General features: G+C 51.1%; 5 protein-coding genes across 5 annotated transcripts; 3 read left to right on the forward strand and 2 right to left on the reverse strand.

Moving 5' to 3' along the window:
• Positions 1 to 18: 18 nt before the first annotated feature.
• On the forward strand, positions 19 to 369 carry APUU_50808S (uncharacterized protein; the record flags this gene model as incomplete). Its single annotated transcript, XM_041705846.1, has 1 exon — positions 19 to 369. The coding sequence occupies one exon, from the start codon at positions 19 to 21 to the stop codon at positions 367 to 369; it is 351 nt and encodes a 116-aa protein (XP_041558291.1).
• A 247-nt stretch (positions 370 to 616) lies between these two features.
• On the forward strand, positions 617 to 2,270 carry APUU_50809S (elongation of very long chain fatty acids protein; the record flags this gene model as incomplete). The annotated part of the gene is made up of 2 exons (XM_041705847.1): positions 617 to 1,405; positions 1,461 to 2,270. The coding sequence occupies 2 exons, from the start codon at positions 617 to 619 to the stop codon at positions 2,268 to 2,270; spliced, it is 1,599 nt and encodes a 532-aa protein (XP_041558292.1).
• A 1,390-nt stretch (positions 2,271 to 3,660) lies between these two features.
• Positions 3,661 to 7,034, forward strand: APUU_50810S (glycoside hydrolase family 35 protein; the record flags this gene model as incomplete). Its single annotated transcript, XM_041705848.1, has 6 exons — positions 3,661 to 4,461; positions 4,513 to 5,509; positions 5,566 to 5,859; positions 5,910 to 5,981; positions 6,031 to 6,118; positions 6,176 to 7,034. The coding sequence occupies 6 exons, from the start codon at positions 3,661 to 3,663 to the stop codon at positions 7,032 to 7,034; spliced, it is 3,111 nt and encodes a 1,036-aa protein (XP_041558293.1).
• Positions 7,035 to 7,286: 252 nt separating this feature from the next.
• On the reverse strand, positions 7,287 to 9,221 carry APUU_50811A (putative MFS transporter; the record flags this gene model as incomplete). The annotated part of the gene is made up of 6 exons (XM_041705849.1): positions 7,287 to 7,904; positions 7,970 to 8,201; positions 8,258 to 8,418; positions 8,479 to 8,642; positions 8,695 to 8,797; positions 8,847 to 9,221. 6 exons carry the CDS (start codon positions 9,219 to 9,221, stop codon positions 7,287 to 7,289), a joined length of 1,653 nt encoding a protein of 550 aa, XP_041558294.1.
• A 1,604-nt stretch (positions 9,222 to 10,825) lies between these two features.
• Positions 10,826 to 13,252, reverse strand: BNI4 (uncharacterized protein; the record flags this gene model as incomplete). The annotated part of the gene is made up of 4 exons (XM_041705850.1): positions 10,826 to 10,873; positions 10,936 to 11,288; positions 11,356 to 12,190; positions 12,248 to 13,252. 4 exons carry the CDS (start codon positions 13,250 to 13,252, stop codon positions 10,826 to 10,828), a joined length of 2,241 nt encoding a protein of 746 aa, XP_041558295.1.
• Between the last annotated feature and the right edge of the window lie 1,087 nt (positions 13,253 to 14,339).

Raw genomic sequence — 14,339 nt, forward strand, 5'->3', positions numbered from 1 at the left:
TAATGGGCTGTCCTCTCCATGCGAGTCGTGCGGAGATTGTTTGCGCCGCGCGGTCCCGTTGTTGTTCCCGCGGTTCGTAAAGCGGAAGCTTCTCGCGTGAGTGTCATTGATACGTCAGTAGAGATCATTCAACCTCCCCTGGTGGGATGGATATTCACGCATGGCACCTTATTAGGAGGGCAGTTGCCAACTGATGCAATTGACCAGCAGCTTCTTTGCTCTTTTGGCCAATTCCAAGCCCCGACACGACTCACAGGCAGGGATCGCACTGTGATTTGCAGTTGTTGGGACCGAGGTCTGGATGGTTTGTCTCCCAACAAAATGCAGTCGCGGCTCCACACGAAAATCGCAGCGAGTGATAGTATCTGAATTATTTTATCCAAGCCTTGGTATCTCCCTCGTCTCCTCTTGAAATTGATATTCCAGGTTCCAGTCGCCCGGAGGTGTTGTATTGGAGTTTTGATTGCTGTTTGGGCCCCTTGGGATTTTTTTTCTTCGCTTGTTCCGTCTGTTCCTTGTCGCGCTGCCTGGAGGCTTCTCGTCCCTCTTCGTTGAGATATATATTTTTTGGCGACAATTTTCCTCTACCTAAAAATTTAATCGCCTCTAATCAACCATGTACGACCTCTCCCTAGATACGGGGTCGGGTCCGGCTGTTGTACGAGTCGGCCTGCCTCCAGCGTCGCTGCTCAAATTCCCTCCCGACGAGCTCCCAGGCACCGTTCCTGCGCCGCAGCTCGATGAACCGACATGGTACCAACCCTTCAACATCCCTGCCGGTCTATATAGCCAGCTCCTTGACGTTCGCGTTCCGATCACCATCGCCAGCGTCTACGCTGTTACCGTCGTCATTATCAACCGCATCAACAAGAGCCGCGGATACAAGCCCTACGCGTTCAGCCAAAGCAGGTCTTTCAAGACCTTCGTCATCCTGCACAATGTTTTCCTCGCCGTTTATTCCATGTGGACATTTGCTGGGATGTTCCGCGCATTCCGCAACACCTGGCCCTCTTTTGAGGAGAATGGGGTCGTGGGGGTCGTGGATGCGCTGTGCAAGTGCAACGGACCCCGTGGATACGGAAATGCAGCCACCTATGACACCACGGTAAATAAGTGGTCGATTCAGAACCCCGAATACAAATTGGCCGAGGGTGGTGTCCCGGATCCGACGGACGTGGGCCGTTTGTGGAACCAGGGTCTGGCGTTCCTGGGCTGGATCTTCTACCTATCAAAGTTCTACGAGGTGCTTGATACAGCGATCATCCTTGCCAAGGGCAAGAAGAGCTCGACTCTGCAGACCTACCACCACGCCGGTGCCATGATGTGTATGTGGGCTGGCATTCGTTACATTGCGCCTCCGATCTGGATCTTCACCCTGGTCAACTCGGCTATCCATGCGATGATGGTATGAGCACCTTGTTCTATTATTTCTCTGGTCAATTTTGCTAACTAAAAAAAAGTACACTTACTACACCTTGACTGCCCTCGGCATTCGCGTTCCCACCATCGTCAAGCGCTCCCTGACTACCATGCAAATCACCCAGTTCGTTATCGGATCGACCATGGCAGCATCTTACCTGTTCATCCACTATACGCTTCCCCCGGTCCGCTCTTCCCCCTCAGCCTCTGCTGTTGCAGGTGCCGCAGCCGCAACTGGACTGGCCTGGATTAAGCAAGTTGCTTTCCGCGCCGCCGGTGCTGAAGGTATCGCCGAAAACGTGGGACAGTCCGGCGACAACCTTGGAGCTCCTCGGGAGGCCGTGCAGCCCGGACGCATGATTACGTGTATGGACACCACCGGACAGGGATTTGCGATTTGGCTCAACGTCGCTTATCTTTTGCCTCTGACCTACCTCTTCGCTCGCTTCTTCGTCCGCTCCTACCTGTACCGCAAGGAACCCTATGTGCAGACCACGCACATCCACGCAGCCGAGAAAGCTGGCCTGGACGCTCTGAAGGGCGTGTCCCGCGAAATCCAAAAGGCCGCAGAGATGAGCGGCGAGACCAGCGAGACGACCGAGGACGAGGCCATTGCCAAGTCGCGCGCAAACCGCCTACAAGATACTGCCGAGGATTCTCCCATCCGGACCCGTTCAGGTGCAGCCAAGAAGGCCCGTGGAACTGGGGGCCAACAATCCGAGCAGGGCTTTTCCCCTGTTCCTGCCAGTAAAAAGGCAAAGAAGGCTACTAAGGAAGAGGGGCAATCTTCCGGCACTGCCGCCGAGGTCAAGACTTCTAATCCTTTTGGAGTTCTGGGTGGCTCGGCCTAGTCCTGGCTCGTTTGGTCAGTCATAACTTGTGGATACCAGCAAGACGCTATTAACGTGAGCTGGTATATCTCAAGTCCAGATTTGACATGCTTTTTCACTCACATCTATAATCCTCCGGCTCGACCCCCAATAGCAGCCACTCGACATCTTTCCGCATTTAAAACCCTCCCATGAACTTATCAGGTGAATGGTATGAGAGAGAATGTTTGGAGACCCCACGGGGTCGAGTTGGGCTCTCACCGGCCTATCGCACAATGATGCACAAGGGCCCCGACAACACCCATGATTTAACGTTTCCGTTAATGAGATCTTGTCCCCAGCCTTTCCATCCTGTATAAAAGCGAGTTGGTTCTGTTTTATCTTGGTTTCTTTTTTCCCCGGTCGTTTCGAGCCGTTCTGTACATAGTTCACATGGAGTTTGGCAGCTGGTTTTGGGCTCGCCTTGGTGCTGAGGCCCTGGCGTGCGTCGTGATTTTAAGGTTTAATTTGTCGTGTTCCAAAGAATAAGGCTAAAGAATGTATCTTAATAGAGCAAGCGGGAATCGCAGAGCAGATTCTCATGAGTTCTAATAACATTCCTATTAAACGGAAATTTCTAAACACTACCTACCTATCTATCCAAGATCATTCCCTGCGCTTTTCTACTTCCTTGTAAGATAAGGATACGATAGGCCGCGACGACTTGCAGTCTCAACTGACCTCTTGTATGATCCTGTTCAACTAGAAGCTCAACTCGCTCCCACTCAGCAAGTCTCGGCGGTGCAGTCCCCTTTTCACGAATATTTATCTAGATGCTGGACAGCGCGTTTTGTTCTGAAAGAATGTATTTTTAGGGTAGCTTTGAATAGTTCGGTAAAATGTATTGGTGATTAGCAGATTGTTGTTGATGTGAACTTCTAGTGGAAAATTAGTAGTTATAACCCTTTCCGTCACAAGACTCACCACTGTCTTGTCTGTTATTGCAATAGCAGTGAGGAATGTTGCTAACTTACTGGTGTATTTCTTAGTCATCCCTATACACAAGCCCCTCTCCATCGGACAATCTCCTAATCGACACAGCCTCCATCATTCCATTACAACTCTTCTCGGGGTGAATAATCCCGACCTGCCAGCTTAATGGAGGAAAATCTACGCCTTGGCCCCGCGTTTGATTCGATCCACCATGAGTATGCCACTGAAAGGTGATCTGACTTGATTCGCATCTCCACTCGGTCTCTTGGAACTGACGATCTCATTTGTATGCCAGGACGCGGAGGCTTGGTCTGTCGGGACAAGGAGCTCGGCCAGTTCGCTTCACGGAGTGCTAACTCATAAATACACTCGTTTGTACCCATTTAAAATATGTTGCTTATGGTAGACTGCCAGTTCTTCGCTGTCCCAGGTCTCGACTATGGCGCGCGTCGCTCAGTTGCTCCTCTTCCTTCTGGGAAGCTTCCAGGTTCTGGCAGCAGCTCAGAACAATTCCCAATCTGAATGGCCTCTACATGACAACGGCCTAAGCAAAGTTGTACAATGGGACCATTACAGTTTCTACGTCCACGGCCAACGGATATTCATCTTTTCAGGGGAATTCCATTACTGGCGCATCCCGGTCCCGGCACTGTGGCGCGACGTCTTGGAAAAGATCAAGGCCATTGGTTTCACTGGTTTCGCGTTCTACTCGAGCTGGGCCTACCATGCACCCAATAACAATACGGTCGACTTTTCGACAGGTGCCCGTGATATCACCCCAATTTATGAGCTAGCGAAGGAGCTTGGCATGTACATAATTGTACGTCCTGGGCCGTACGTCAACGCAGAAGCCACTGCTGGTGGGTTCCCACTCTGGCTTACGACCGGCGCGTATGGCTCGACGAGGAATGACGACCCTAGATATACGGCAGCGTGGGAACCTTATTTCGCCGAAGTGTCTGAAATTACGAGCAAGTACCAGATCACTGATGGCCATAACACCCTTTGCTACCAGATTGAGAACGAATATGGGCAGCAATGGATTGATGATCCAGTTGACAGAAACCCTAACGAGACGGCAATCGCCTACATGGAGTTGCTGCAAGCCTCGGCTCGTGCAAATGGAATCACTGTGCCATTGACGGCGAACGACCCCAATATGAATACCAAATCATGGGGAAAGGACTGGTCGAATGCTGGCGGGAATGTGGATGTTGTGGGAGTGGACTCGTACCCATCTGTGAGTGTCCAATATCTTATCTATGAATGTAGCATCGTCTAATCGGATCAGTGCTGGAGCTGCGATGTCAGCGTGTGTACTGGTACGAACGGAGAATACGTACCATATAAAGTGTTGAATTACTACGACTACTTCCAAGAAGTCCAGCCAACCATGCCCTTTTTCATGCCCGAGTTTCAGGGCGGATCTTACAATCCCTGGGATGGTCCTGAAGGTGGCTGTCCCGAGGATACTGGTGCAGACTTTGCCAATTTATTTTACAGATGGAATATCGGCCAGCGATCGACTGCAATCAGCTTATACATGGTGTTTGGAGGAACAAACTGGGGTGGAATCGCGGCACCTGTCACCGCTACCAGTTATGACTATTCCGCGCCTATTTCGGAAGATCGATCGATCGGACCCAAGTACTATGAGACGAAGCTACTAGCCTTATTCACCCGATGCGCGAAGGACTTGACCGTAACCGATCGCCTCGGGAATGGGACGCAGTATACAACCAATGACGCCATCAGCGCAAGCGAGTTGCGGAATCCAGAGAATAACGCTGCCTTTTATGTGACCACCCACCAAGACACTACTCTCGGCACAAGCGAGTCGTTTAAACTGCACGTCAATACATCTGAGGGTCCTCTCACCATTCCGAGACACGGAGGCACCATCAGGCTCAACGGCCATCAGTCGAAGATCATTGTAACCGACTTCAGTCTTGGCCCTGAGACGCTCTTATACTCAACGGCAGAGGTTTTGACCTATGAGATTTTAGACCATAGGCCAACTCTCGTACTTTGGCTGCCCAACGGCGAATCGGGCGAGTTTGCTATCAAGGGTGCGAAATCTGGGTCAGCCACGACGTGCTCTGGGTGTTCGCCTGTAAAATTCCACCACAGCAAGGGTGCGTTGACAGTCGGGTTCACCCAAGGTGAAGGCACGAGCGTCCTAGAGCTAGACAACGGCGTCCGCGTGGTCTTGCTTCACAGAGAGACAGCATACACCTTCTGGGCCCCGGCATTGACAGACGACCCGCTTGTCCCTGAGACTGAAAGTGGTAAGCTTTCTTATCCATCGATTATCTCTTAAGTTGGAGTATTAATGATTCAAAAGTACTTGTTAGTGGACCTTATCTTGTCCGATCAGCCAAGATCTCAGGATCCACCCTAGCCCTACGAGGTGATTCTAAGGGCGAAACAACCCTAGAGATATTCGCCCCTCAAAAGGTGAAGAAGGTTACATGGAATGGAAAACATGTCAAGTCATCCAGGACTCGATATGGCAGCCTCAAAGCCGAGCTCGCTAAACCTCTGTCTATTGAATTGCCCAGTCTCAGCGGGTGGAGAGTGAGCGACAGCCTGCCGGAGAAGTTACCAAACTACGACGACTCGGGCGCAGCATGGGTTGGTAAGTTACTTCTATCCCTCGGCGGCAATGGAGGTATTAATCAAGTACAGATGCGGACCATATTACAACACTTAACCCTAATAAGCCAGCTACACTCCCCGTGCTCTATGCTAACGAATATGGTATGGTTCATTGAAAAACTCTTCATATTAGACACTAATCCATAACCAGGATTCCACAACGGTGTGCGCCTGTGGCGTGGATACTTTAACAACTCCGCCTCTGGTGTCTTCCTCAACATCCAAGGTGGCTACGCATTGTACGTACCTCCTAATCTTAGCCCTTAAACAAGTATAAACTAACATAACCTCAAAAGCGGCTGGTCTGTATGGCTGAATGGCCACTTCCTAGGCTCCTACCTAGGCTCCGCATCAATTGACCAGGCCAACGACACTCTCTCCTTCCCAACCAAAGCCCTAAATAACGACGGCTCCCCCAACGTCCTCCTTGTCGTCCACGACGACACAGGCCACGACCAAACAACAGGCGTCCTCAACCCTCGAGGAATCCTCGAGGCCCGTCTCCTCTCCACATCCTCCTCCTCAAACGACACTTCAGCACCCAAGTTCACCCACTGGCGCTTGGCTGGAACCGCAGGCGGAGAATCAGATCTCGACCCCGTCCGCGGCGTCTACAACGAAGACGGCCTCTACGCCGAACGCGTCGGATGGCATCTCCCCGGCTTTGATGATAGTGATTGGGAACTAGTAAAGAGCGAGAAGAATTCATCACTATCCTTCACCGGCGCAACAGTCAAATTCTTCCGTGCCGTCATCCCACCACTCTCCATCCCGGAGGGCGTCGACGTCTCTATCTCATTCGTTTTCTCTACTGCGTCCAACACCACCGCCGCTTCCTCCACTGTAAACAACAACAACAACTCAACCAGCGACGCAACTGCCTTCCGTGCCCAGCTCTTCGTAAACGGCTACCAGTACGGGAGGTATAACCCCTACGTCGGAAACCAGGTTGTGTATCCTGTTCCACCGGGGGTTCTGGATTATAATGAGGAGAACACGATCGGTGTGGCGGTTTGGGCGCAAACTGAAGCTGGAGCACAGCTTAGCTTGGATTGGAAGGTAAACTACGTGCTCGATAGCTCGCTTGATGCTAAGGGGTTGGATGTGGGTGGGTTGAGGCCTGGGTGGAGTAAGGAGAGGGAGAAGTTTGCGTAGCACTTACTTACTTACTACCTTACTTTTTGAGGGTACAGCGGTTATTGGTAAAAGCTACGCCTATGTCTAGTTATGAGATATCTGGGCGTAGCTGACCCTCAGTGTCATCTACTGGGCATGTTTTGACTAGCCAAAACTAAATGGAAGATGTATACCGTATCCTCATAACGCAGTGAATCATATATGTTACTCATGGCCATTTAAGTAGTCCAAGTCCCTGTTCCTGACCAGGACAGGTAGGTTTTTTACCAATCAAACCAAAAACCTGAAACCCCTGGCCGAAGCCTGCCCCGGCACACCACCTCCACTAACCCCCTCCCCGCGATCAAGCCTCTTATTCAACCTAACAAGGATAACCCGCAGCAGCGTCGCCGACAAAATCGCCACAAACGCCGTGGCACAGTTCACCGACATAGCCGTGACAAACCGCGGCTTGTCGCTGTCGGGATACATGTAGCTCGCATAGATGCTGCTGGCATTACTCACACAATTAATCCCCGCCAGAGCCGCCGCTCGCTTCGACGCCGGCCGCGGGAGCGTATTCGAGATCCAGCCTAGCGCGACGACGTACCCCGTGTACAGGGCGGGGACCATGAGCATCATGGAGAGGTAGCGGGGCGCGACGGCGGTGGTTGTTGCGGCGATGATGAAGGCTGCGACGGCGATGTAGAGTGGGAGGGTGATGTGGAAGTAGCGCTCGCCTGTACGGTCTGCGTGCCAGGCGTTTGCGAATGCGGTGATTACGGCGAGGACGTAGGGGGGTGCGGTGAGGAGGAGGGTTTCGATGTTCCCGTAGTTGAGGGTTTCGACGACGGTGGGGAAGAAGTTTGTTACGGAGGCGGAGGAGACGATGCAGAGGATTAGGAGCATCTGGGATAGCGATTAGTGTTAGGATGCCCTTTCATTTGGGTTGGGTAGGTATGGGAGTGACGTACCAGAACCCAAGTCTTGATATCGCTGAATGCGAGCATCGCACCGTGGAGGAAGGATTGTTGTTCACTGTCGACCCAGTCGTCTTCGCCAATATCTTCCTCCAGCCTCCAAGCAGCTAGCTGCTTCTCCTCGGTTGAGAGCCAACCAGTGGTACGTGGAAAGTTGGGTAGGATGAAGATGGCAATAACCGCAATTGCAATAGTGATAGCACCTTCAATTATGAATAGCCAGCGCCTGGAAGAAAAGTCAGAATACGGCAGCTTTTGTCTAACCTTCGACCGATAGCTTACCAAGCACTGAGCCCTAATTTACCATCCATATTCCCAGTAATACCAGCTGCGATAAGCCCAGAGAAAGCCCCGGAGATTAAAGAACCAGAGTAAAGCGCAGCGGTCCGAAATCCAAGCTCTTTTCTGGTGTACCAGGCGCTAAGGAAATAAAGACACCCGGGCTATACACAAAAAGATCAGTTAGCATGGAGACTTGGAGTTAAGGGTATCAGACCACATACGAAATAAGCGGCCTCGACAAAACCGAGGAAGAATCGAATCACAACGAGCCCAGCGTAGTTTTGAGCTGCAGCAGTGCATGTGGAAATGATACCCCAAACAATCATGGCGCTGGGAAGGTAAATTGCCGGTTTTCCGAGCTTGTTCAGTATCAAGTTTGAGGGTACTAAGTCTGTTAGAAAGTATACTCTGATCTTTTTCGTTTAATAAATGCCTACTCTGCATCAAAAGGTAACCAACGAATAGAATGCTGACGCAGGTTTGGTACTGCACCCCAACCAACTTGAGGTCTTTCTCAAGGCCAGCAAGCCGAGCAGCCGCCTGAGAAGAATGAGCAGGAAAGCCATCATTGGACCGTGGGCCAACTTACAATGTTGTTCCGGTCCAGGTAGTTCATTATGTACATAATGATGATCGTTGGCAGCAGTCGGATGTCAATTTTGCGGACGAGAGCCCTCTCGGCGCGTGCACGCTCATCTGGGGACAAGGCCGCCACATATGCAGGAGCTCCTTTTCTAGGGTTGGGCCTATTACCTTTGGCAACGTCTTCAACGACTTCGATATCCTCAGCGTCATTTTTGTGAGTATCCCCTGTGGGATCTTGAGTGGCCGATATCCGCGGAGACATTGTTCTATAGGACGGATGAGAGGAGAAAGAGGAAGGATAGGATGATGAGGGAAGAGAAGCAAGAAGAGGAGAATAGGGCGATGGAAAAGATAGCGGACGAGGGGTATCGCCCTTCATATTGGCTACTGTAGCTGTAGGGCCTCTTTCTAGAAACAGGAATTACGCCTGACGAGCCGGGGAGCCCCCGCCGTTCACAAGATCCCGGCATAAGTTGACTATGGGATGTTACGTCGGACTGTTGCAACAAATCCTCCGAGGCTGAGGCGGCGGGATAGTTCCCTGCCTTGCCGGTAGTAGGGGAGACGGAGAATGTCCTGCCAATGGCAAAGTCGAGGGCGGGGACACCGGTCCAAGGTTAAGAGGGGAAGCTGAAAGATGGAGCTTCACGGGGATTGTTGTGGGATGAAGAATGGCGCGGGGTTGAAGAAAAACAGTGAAGGAGAGTTGAGAGCTGAGTAGTAGATGCGGAAGAGAACCCGTGATCAACTGTCAAACAAACAAGAGCGTTGATTCTATACAGCGACACCCCTCCGTACCAAGACACCTGATTCAAACAAGCTCCCCAAGCAAATGCTTCTCTCAATCAGTAGGCCGAATCTTTGACCGAATCACCCCCGAAGATCCCTGTCTCAACCTGTGCAGCTAACATCGTCCTGGTCTCGGTCGAACTCCGACAGCATTCCACCAATCCCGCCAGAATACACCGTGCCTCCGATCCCGAGATAGGTGGTCCTAGAATATTTATTTACTTCCTACTGGAATGAACTTAAACTGTCCATAAGACGCAGAAATAGAGATGGTTTTGGTTCGCATGCCATCCAACCAGATACAGTACCAGCAACAGCTATGAGGAGACAAAAGAGAGCGTGTGCGTGAGAGAAGCGACAAAACGTGGATACAGGTTCAGATGCCAGACAACAAATATAACAGAAGACAGAAGGCAAGCCCTGAATATGCTGAAATTAGACCGATCAATAACTGATGCTCAAACTGCTTGAAGTATGCCAGTGCATCGATTTCCAGAACGCGAACACACGATGAAAGGTGGCTTAGTGCCAGTTTGATAGCGACAGAGAAAAGGAAAAAACTATGATACTGTGAGATAATGATCAATAAGACTGCCCATTTCCACGCTTGCCAAAGACAAAAATTAAAAAAGACTGATTGATTCGAACATAATGTCGAAAAACGGGAGACAAAAAATCCGTGAACGTAACTGGATCCGGGGACAGAATAGAAGAATAGATCAAAGCCCAAAATCCTGAGCGTAAGGTAGATCAATGCATCTGAAGTGGTCGAGGTCAGAGCGTTTCCAACAGTCGATCGCTGAGTTTTCTTTTTTTTTCCTTTTCCTTTTTCTTTTTTATCTGTCCGCGGTTGGATCCGCATAAGGTCGGAGTGCAAGCGCAAAGAAAACACCCTTCCCATTCCGGTCCCAAAGATATTGGAGTCGCCGTAACACCAGAACATGTATTAGGGACCAAGGAGGTCAAACATCGTGATCCGCAAACTGGCGGGGGCCGGCCAATGCCAGATGACCCATCTGGTCTGGGCACCAAGTTGAGACCGACCGACGCAACCAAAACAAGTTGCTCTAGAGAGATAAACCAGGTCTACAAGACGCCAAATGTGGATACCACGCCCTTCATAGATCCATCGCCGTTCGAGATTAAATGACACGAGAAATGAAGAGAACGATAACGCCGTTTGCAATGCTGCCTTCAGAGAAAGTGTGTATAGATCTTCGAGGTTTCGTGAACTTCCATCTCCTAAAAGCTATGTGTTAGATGGCAGACAAAGCGGGCATCATTATGAGTATGTCGGGACTAACCATCTTGAAAGTATTCAGCTCTTCTTTGATTTGCTGGGCGAGTAGCGGAGTGAGCCGGTTGCATGTTGCGATATCTCCCCGTCGATCATATTCTCCACTGGGCCATGTCTCGTGAAACTGGATTCGAGGGCTAAAAATGAGGCTCTTGGAAGCCATTGCTTGAGGTCCCAGGGTCACATTCTTGGCTTCAGATAACTCATCTTCGCCGGCTATTTTGACAGTGTCGGGACGCCGGATCCCGGTCCTAGGCTGATCTTCAGGAGTGCTGGGCGCACTGGACTGAGGCGAATCGGTGCCGTTGTCTTGTGAGCTGGGTTTAGCCGGCGTGGGGGTTGTGTTGTCAGGGTGGGCTTCTATTGCACATTATTAGCGAATGTCTCTGTAAATAACGTAGGGTTTAGAAGGGAAAAAAAAGCATACTTTTGAGGATACCCTTTCTGACAGCTGCAAGAACCTCTGCACGTTCTCTGTCTCCTCCAACAATGCTTTTACGCGATTGCAATGATTCTGCCAAGTCCTCCTGACTGGCACCACCAGGGCCAGAAATTTCTATCTTAGGAAATACTGTCCCGCCATGAGGAAGTTCCTGAGGATCCGCATTTGCCGCGACGCTCTTTCTATCTGCTTCAATATTCACAACCGACACCTGTGGCGCCATCGGCTCTGCTGTAATATCGTCTGTGGGTGACGTGACCAGAGCGGATTTCGGTCGGAATATCCCAACAAGAGAACGGGTGGACCGTTTCATCCCCTTGCCCATCTTCCGTAGCATGATTGATGCGGAGGATGCGGTGGAAGAGATGGACAAGTTATCCGTAGAACTGTTGAAGAAGCGACCTTGGTGATGCGAGTATATACTTTCACCCAAGCCGCTGGCTTCCTGCTGCTCGGCTATAGCAGCTTGTTCCGCACCTAATTCTTCCTGCAGTAAATCCCTGCGGGATTTGTCCACGGGTAGTCCATCCTTGCGTTGGCCAGCCTGCGAGGCTTTCAGTAGTTCGGAGGCACTTCCAAACGAGAAAGCTCTCCTCAACCGTGATTTCCCCGGTCGTTGTGTATCTTTTTTCGAGAGTTCTGCCAAGCGTTGCGAAGCAGGACTTGCCAGCTTAGGCGGTTCCCGCTGGGTTTGTTGCGCAGTTTGTGGCGAAGCGGGTTCTGCAGAAACAGGCTGAGATAATGGGGAGGGTTTGGTTGCGCGCTTGGTATCATCCGGCTTTGCAGCAGGCTTTGGCGATGCAGTTCCCGCATCGGCCACCTAATGTGAAGAAAGTTATTATCGACAGCAATGAGAATGGACGTGGCGGCTTCTTACAGATGAGTTAGAGGAGCGAGCAGAATGGATGCTCCCCGATACTTCCTTATGTGACTGAGCCGACCTAGGCCGCTCTTGATCAAAATAATCCTGCCCCTTGTGCATCGGAATTGGGGATGCTGCGGGCAACTTAAGCTCAAGGTTTATGAGACCAGTGTTGTCGATATGTCCCCAGCTCCTCCGTCGATACCGCTTTGCTAATTCTGGCAGCTGAGGTTTCTCGGATCGTGAAACATCGTCTGCACTGGGGGCTCTGGTATGCCCTATCGTATGAGATTTGTTTTCCGGTACGAGGTTTCTGACTCCTACGGGTCCGGAGGACGTCGCCTGTTGCTGGTTTTCATCCATAATTGGTGGGGACACCCGTGCCGGCACGCCCCCCGTTGTTGTGGCCCCCGCCGTTGCATCCGAGCGACGGTTTCCACGACGGTATCGATCAGGCGATGGGCGGGACACAGTAGGCGAGGATATGTTCATGAATGGGGGCGTGGGTGAAGGTAAGTTGGCGGTAGATAGGGGTCGGACGGAGGAATCACTGTGGAGTTTTCGGGTGGGAATAGCCGTGTCGTCTTTAGAAATGTATGACTGGACAGAAGAGTTGGAAGATGAAGTAGATACAGAACCAGCTGCAGTGTGGTTGACGGGGCGTGAATTGATTCCGGCGACAGCACCATTCGCTGGGAGTTGAGGTGCGGACGGAGCAGAAGAAGTTCGATGCTCGGGTCTCAGATTAGGAGACCATGACTGACGGTTTTGCACATTTGGTGAATTGGAGAGGTTGGGGGTGCTGGTAAAGGCGTAGGGAGCCACAACCTGATGGCCTTGCCTATATCCCCCCGAATTGCCAGTCGTGTTGTATGTATTCCAAGACATAGCGGGGGTTCGAGAGTTTGTTTGCTGTAAAGACTGAGAAGTTGTGAAAGCACCCGAGGAGGAAGAGGGGCGAGTTTGGAGCACCGGAACCGCGCTGCTTTGCTGAGGAATCGTCTGTACCAAAGCTGCCATGTTGTTCTCCTCCACTGATCGAAGAGTAATCCAAGTCGGACGCGTACTCAACGACGTCTTCCGAAGAGGTTCTGCCCCGGAAAAGGAGAAAGTAGACCTTGAGTGCTGCCGTCAAAAGCAGTTTGTACTGTTCGAGAAGCCCGAGCGAGAGAAAAAAGGTTGGGGGAAACAGGGGTGTGAATCTGTACAACGTATCTGTCAGTTAGCATTGTGCAACCAGAGAAACCGAGTTCGAAGATTGGTTGAGGCCTTATAAACGAGGGTTCATTAAGACAGGCGAGTTTCGGGGTAGGGGATGAATTGTTTGCAACGGCGAAGTTCGTACCTGGTCTAACAAATGCCCGTAGCTCAATTATACTGGTACAAACGATTAAGAAAAGCGCTCAGATGAAAGCAGAGAAGCGAAAGTTGTCGAGCAGGGGCTTCAAAAAAAAAAGTAAAAAAAAAAAAAAAAAAGAGGAAAGAAATGAAAGGCCTGGATCGAACGAGGACCGAAGAGGGAGGAGCCAGCGATGAGGTACGACGTAAGGAACACAAGGGTTAAGGGCGGCAGATGCTGTCTAGAGCGGTCGGGCCATAGGTAAATAGAAACAACGCGGGAGAAGAGAAAAGCGAAGAGTCCAGAAAATAAAGACGACGACTAACAGCGAAGTGGGAGCGATAAGGGACAAGGGGAAGAGAAACGAAAGGAAACGGTGACCAAATCCGTAGGACGACACGGAACTTCTGAATCAAGCAGAAGACGCGCCGCTCCGGAGGACTGGAGAGAATGGAGGGGGAGGGTGGAAAAGGGGAAAGGAAGCAAAAAGGCGGAGGGAGATGAGGGAGTGGAAGAAGAGAGAGGAGGATGGAGATAATGGGATTGAGGAGGGACTGGGACCAGGAATGATGGGATGCTCACTCTAAGGGGAGAGGGAGGCCGACTCAGACTTGACAGGCGGAGACAGACGGGCGGGATTTTCCACTGCGGTTTTGGGACGCGAAAGGGGACAACGCTGCCTCTGGCTCGCGCTTCTCGCCTTTTCTGCTGGAATTGTCCGATCGATAAAGCTTAAAAGGGTTTGTTTATTTAATTCTGTTTGCCCTG

The sequence above is a fragment of the Aspergillus puulaauensis genome, chromosome 5, assembly GCF_016861865.1.
Source record: "Aspergillus puulaauensis MK2 DNA, chromosome 5, nearly complete sequence".
Lineage (NCBI taxonomy): Eukaryota > Fungi > Ascomycota > Eurotiomycetes > Eurotiales > Aspergillaceae > Aspergillus > Aspergillus puulaauensis.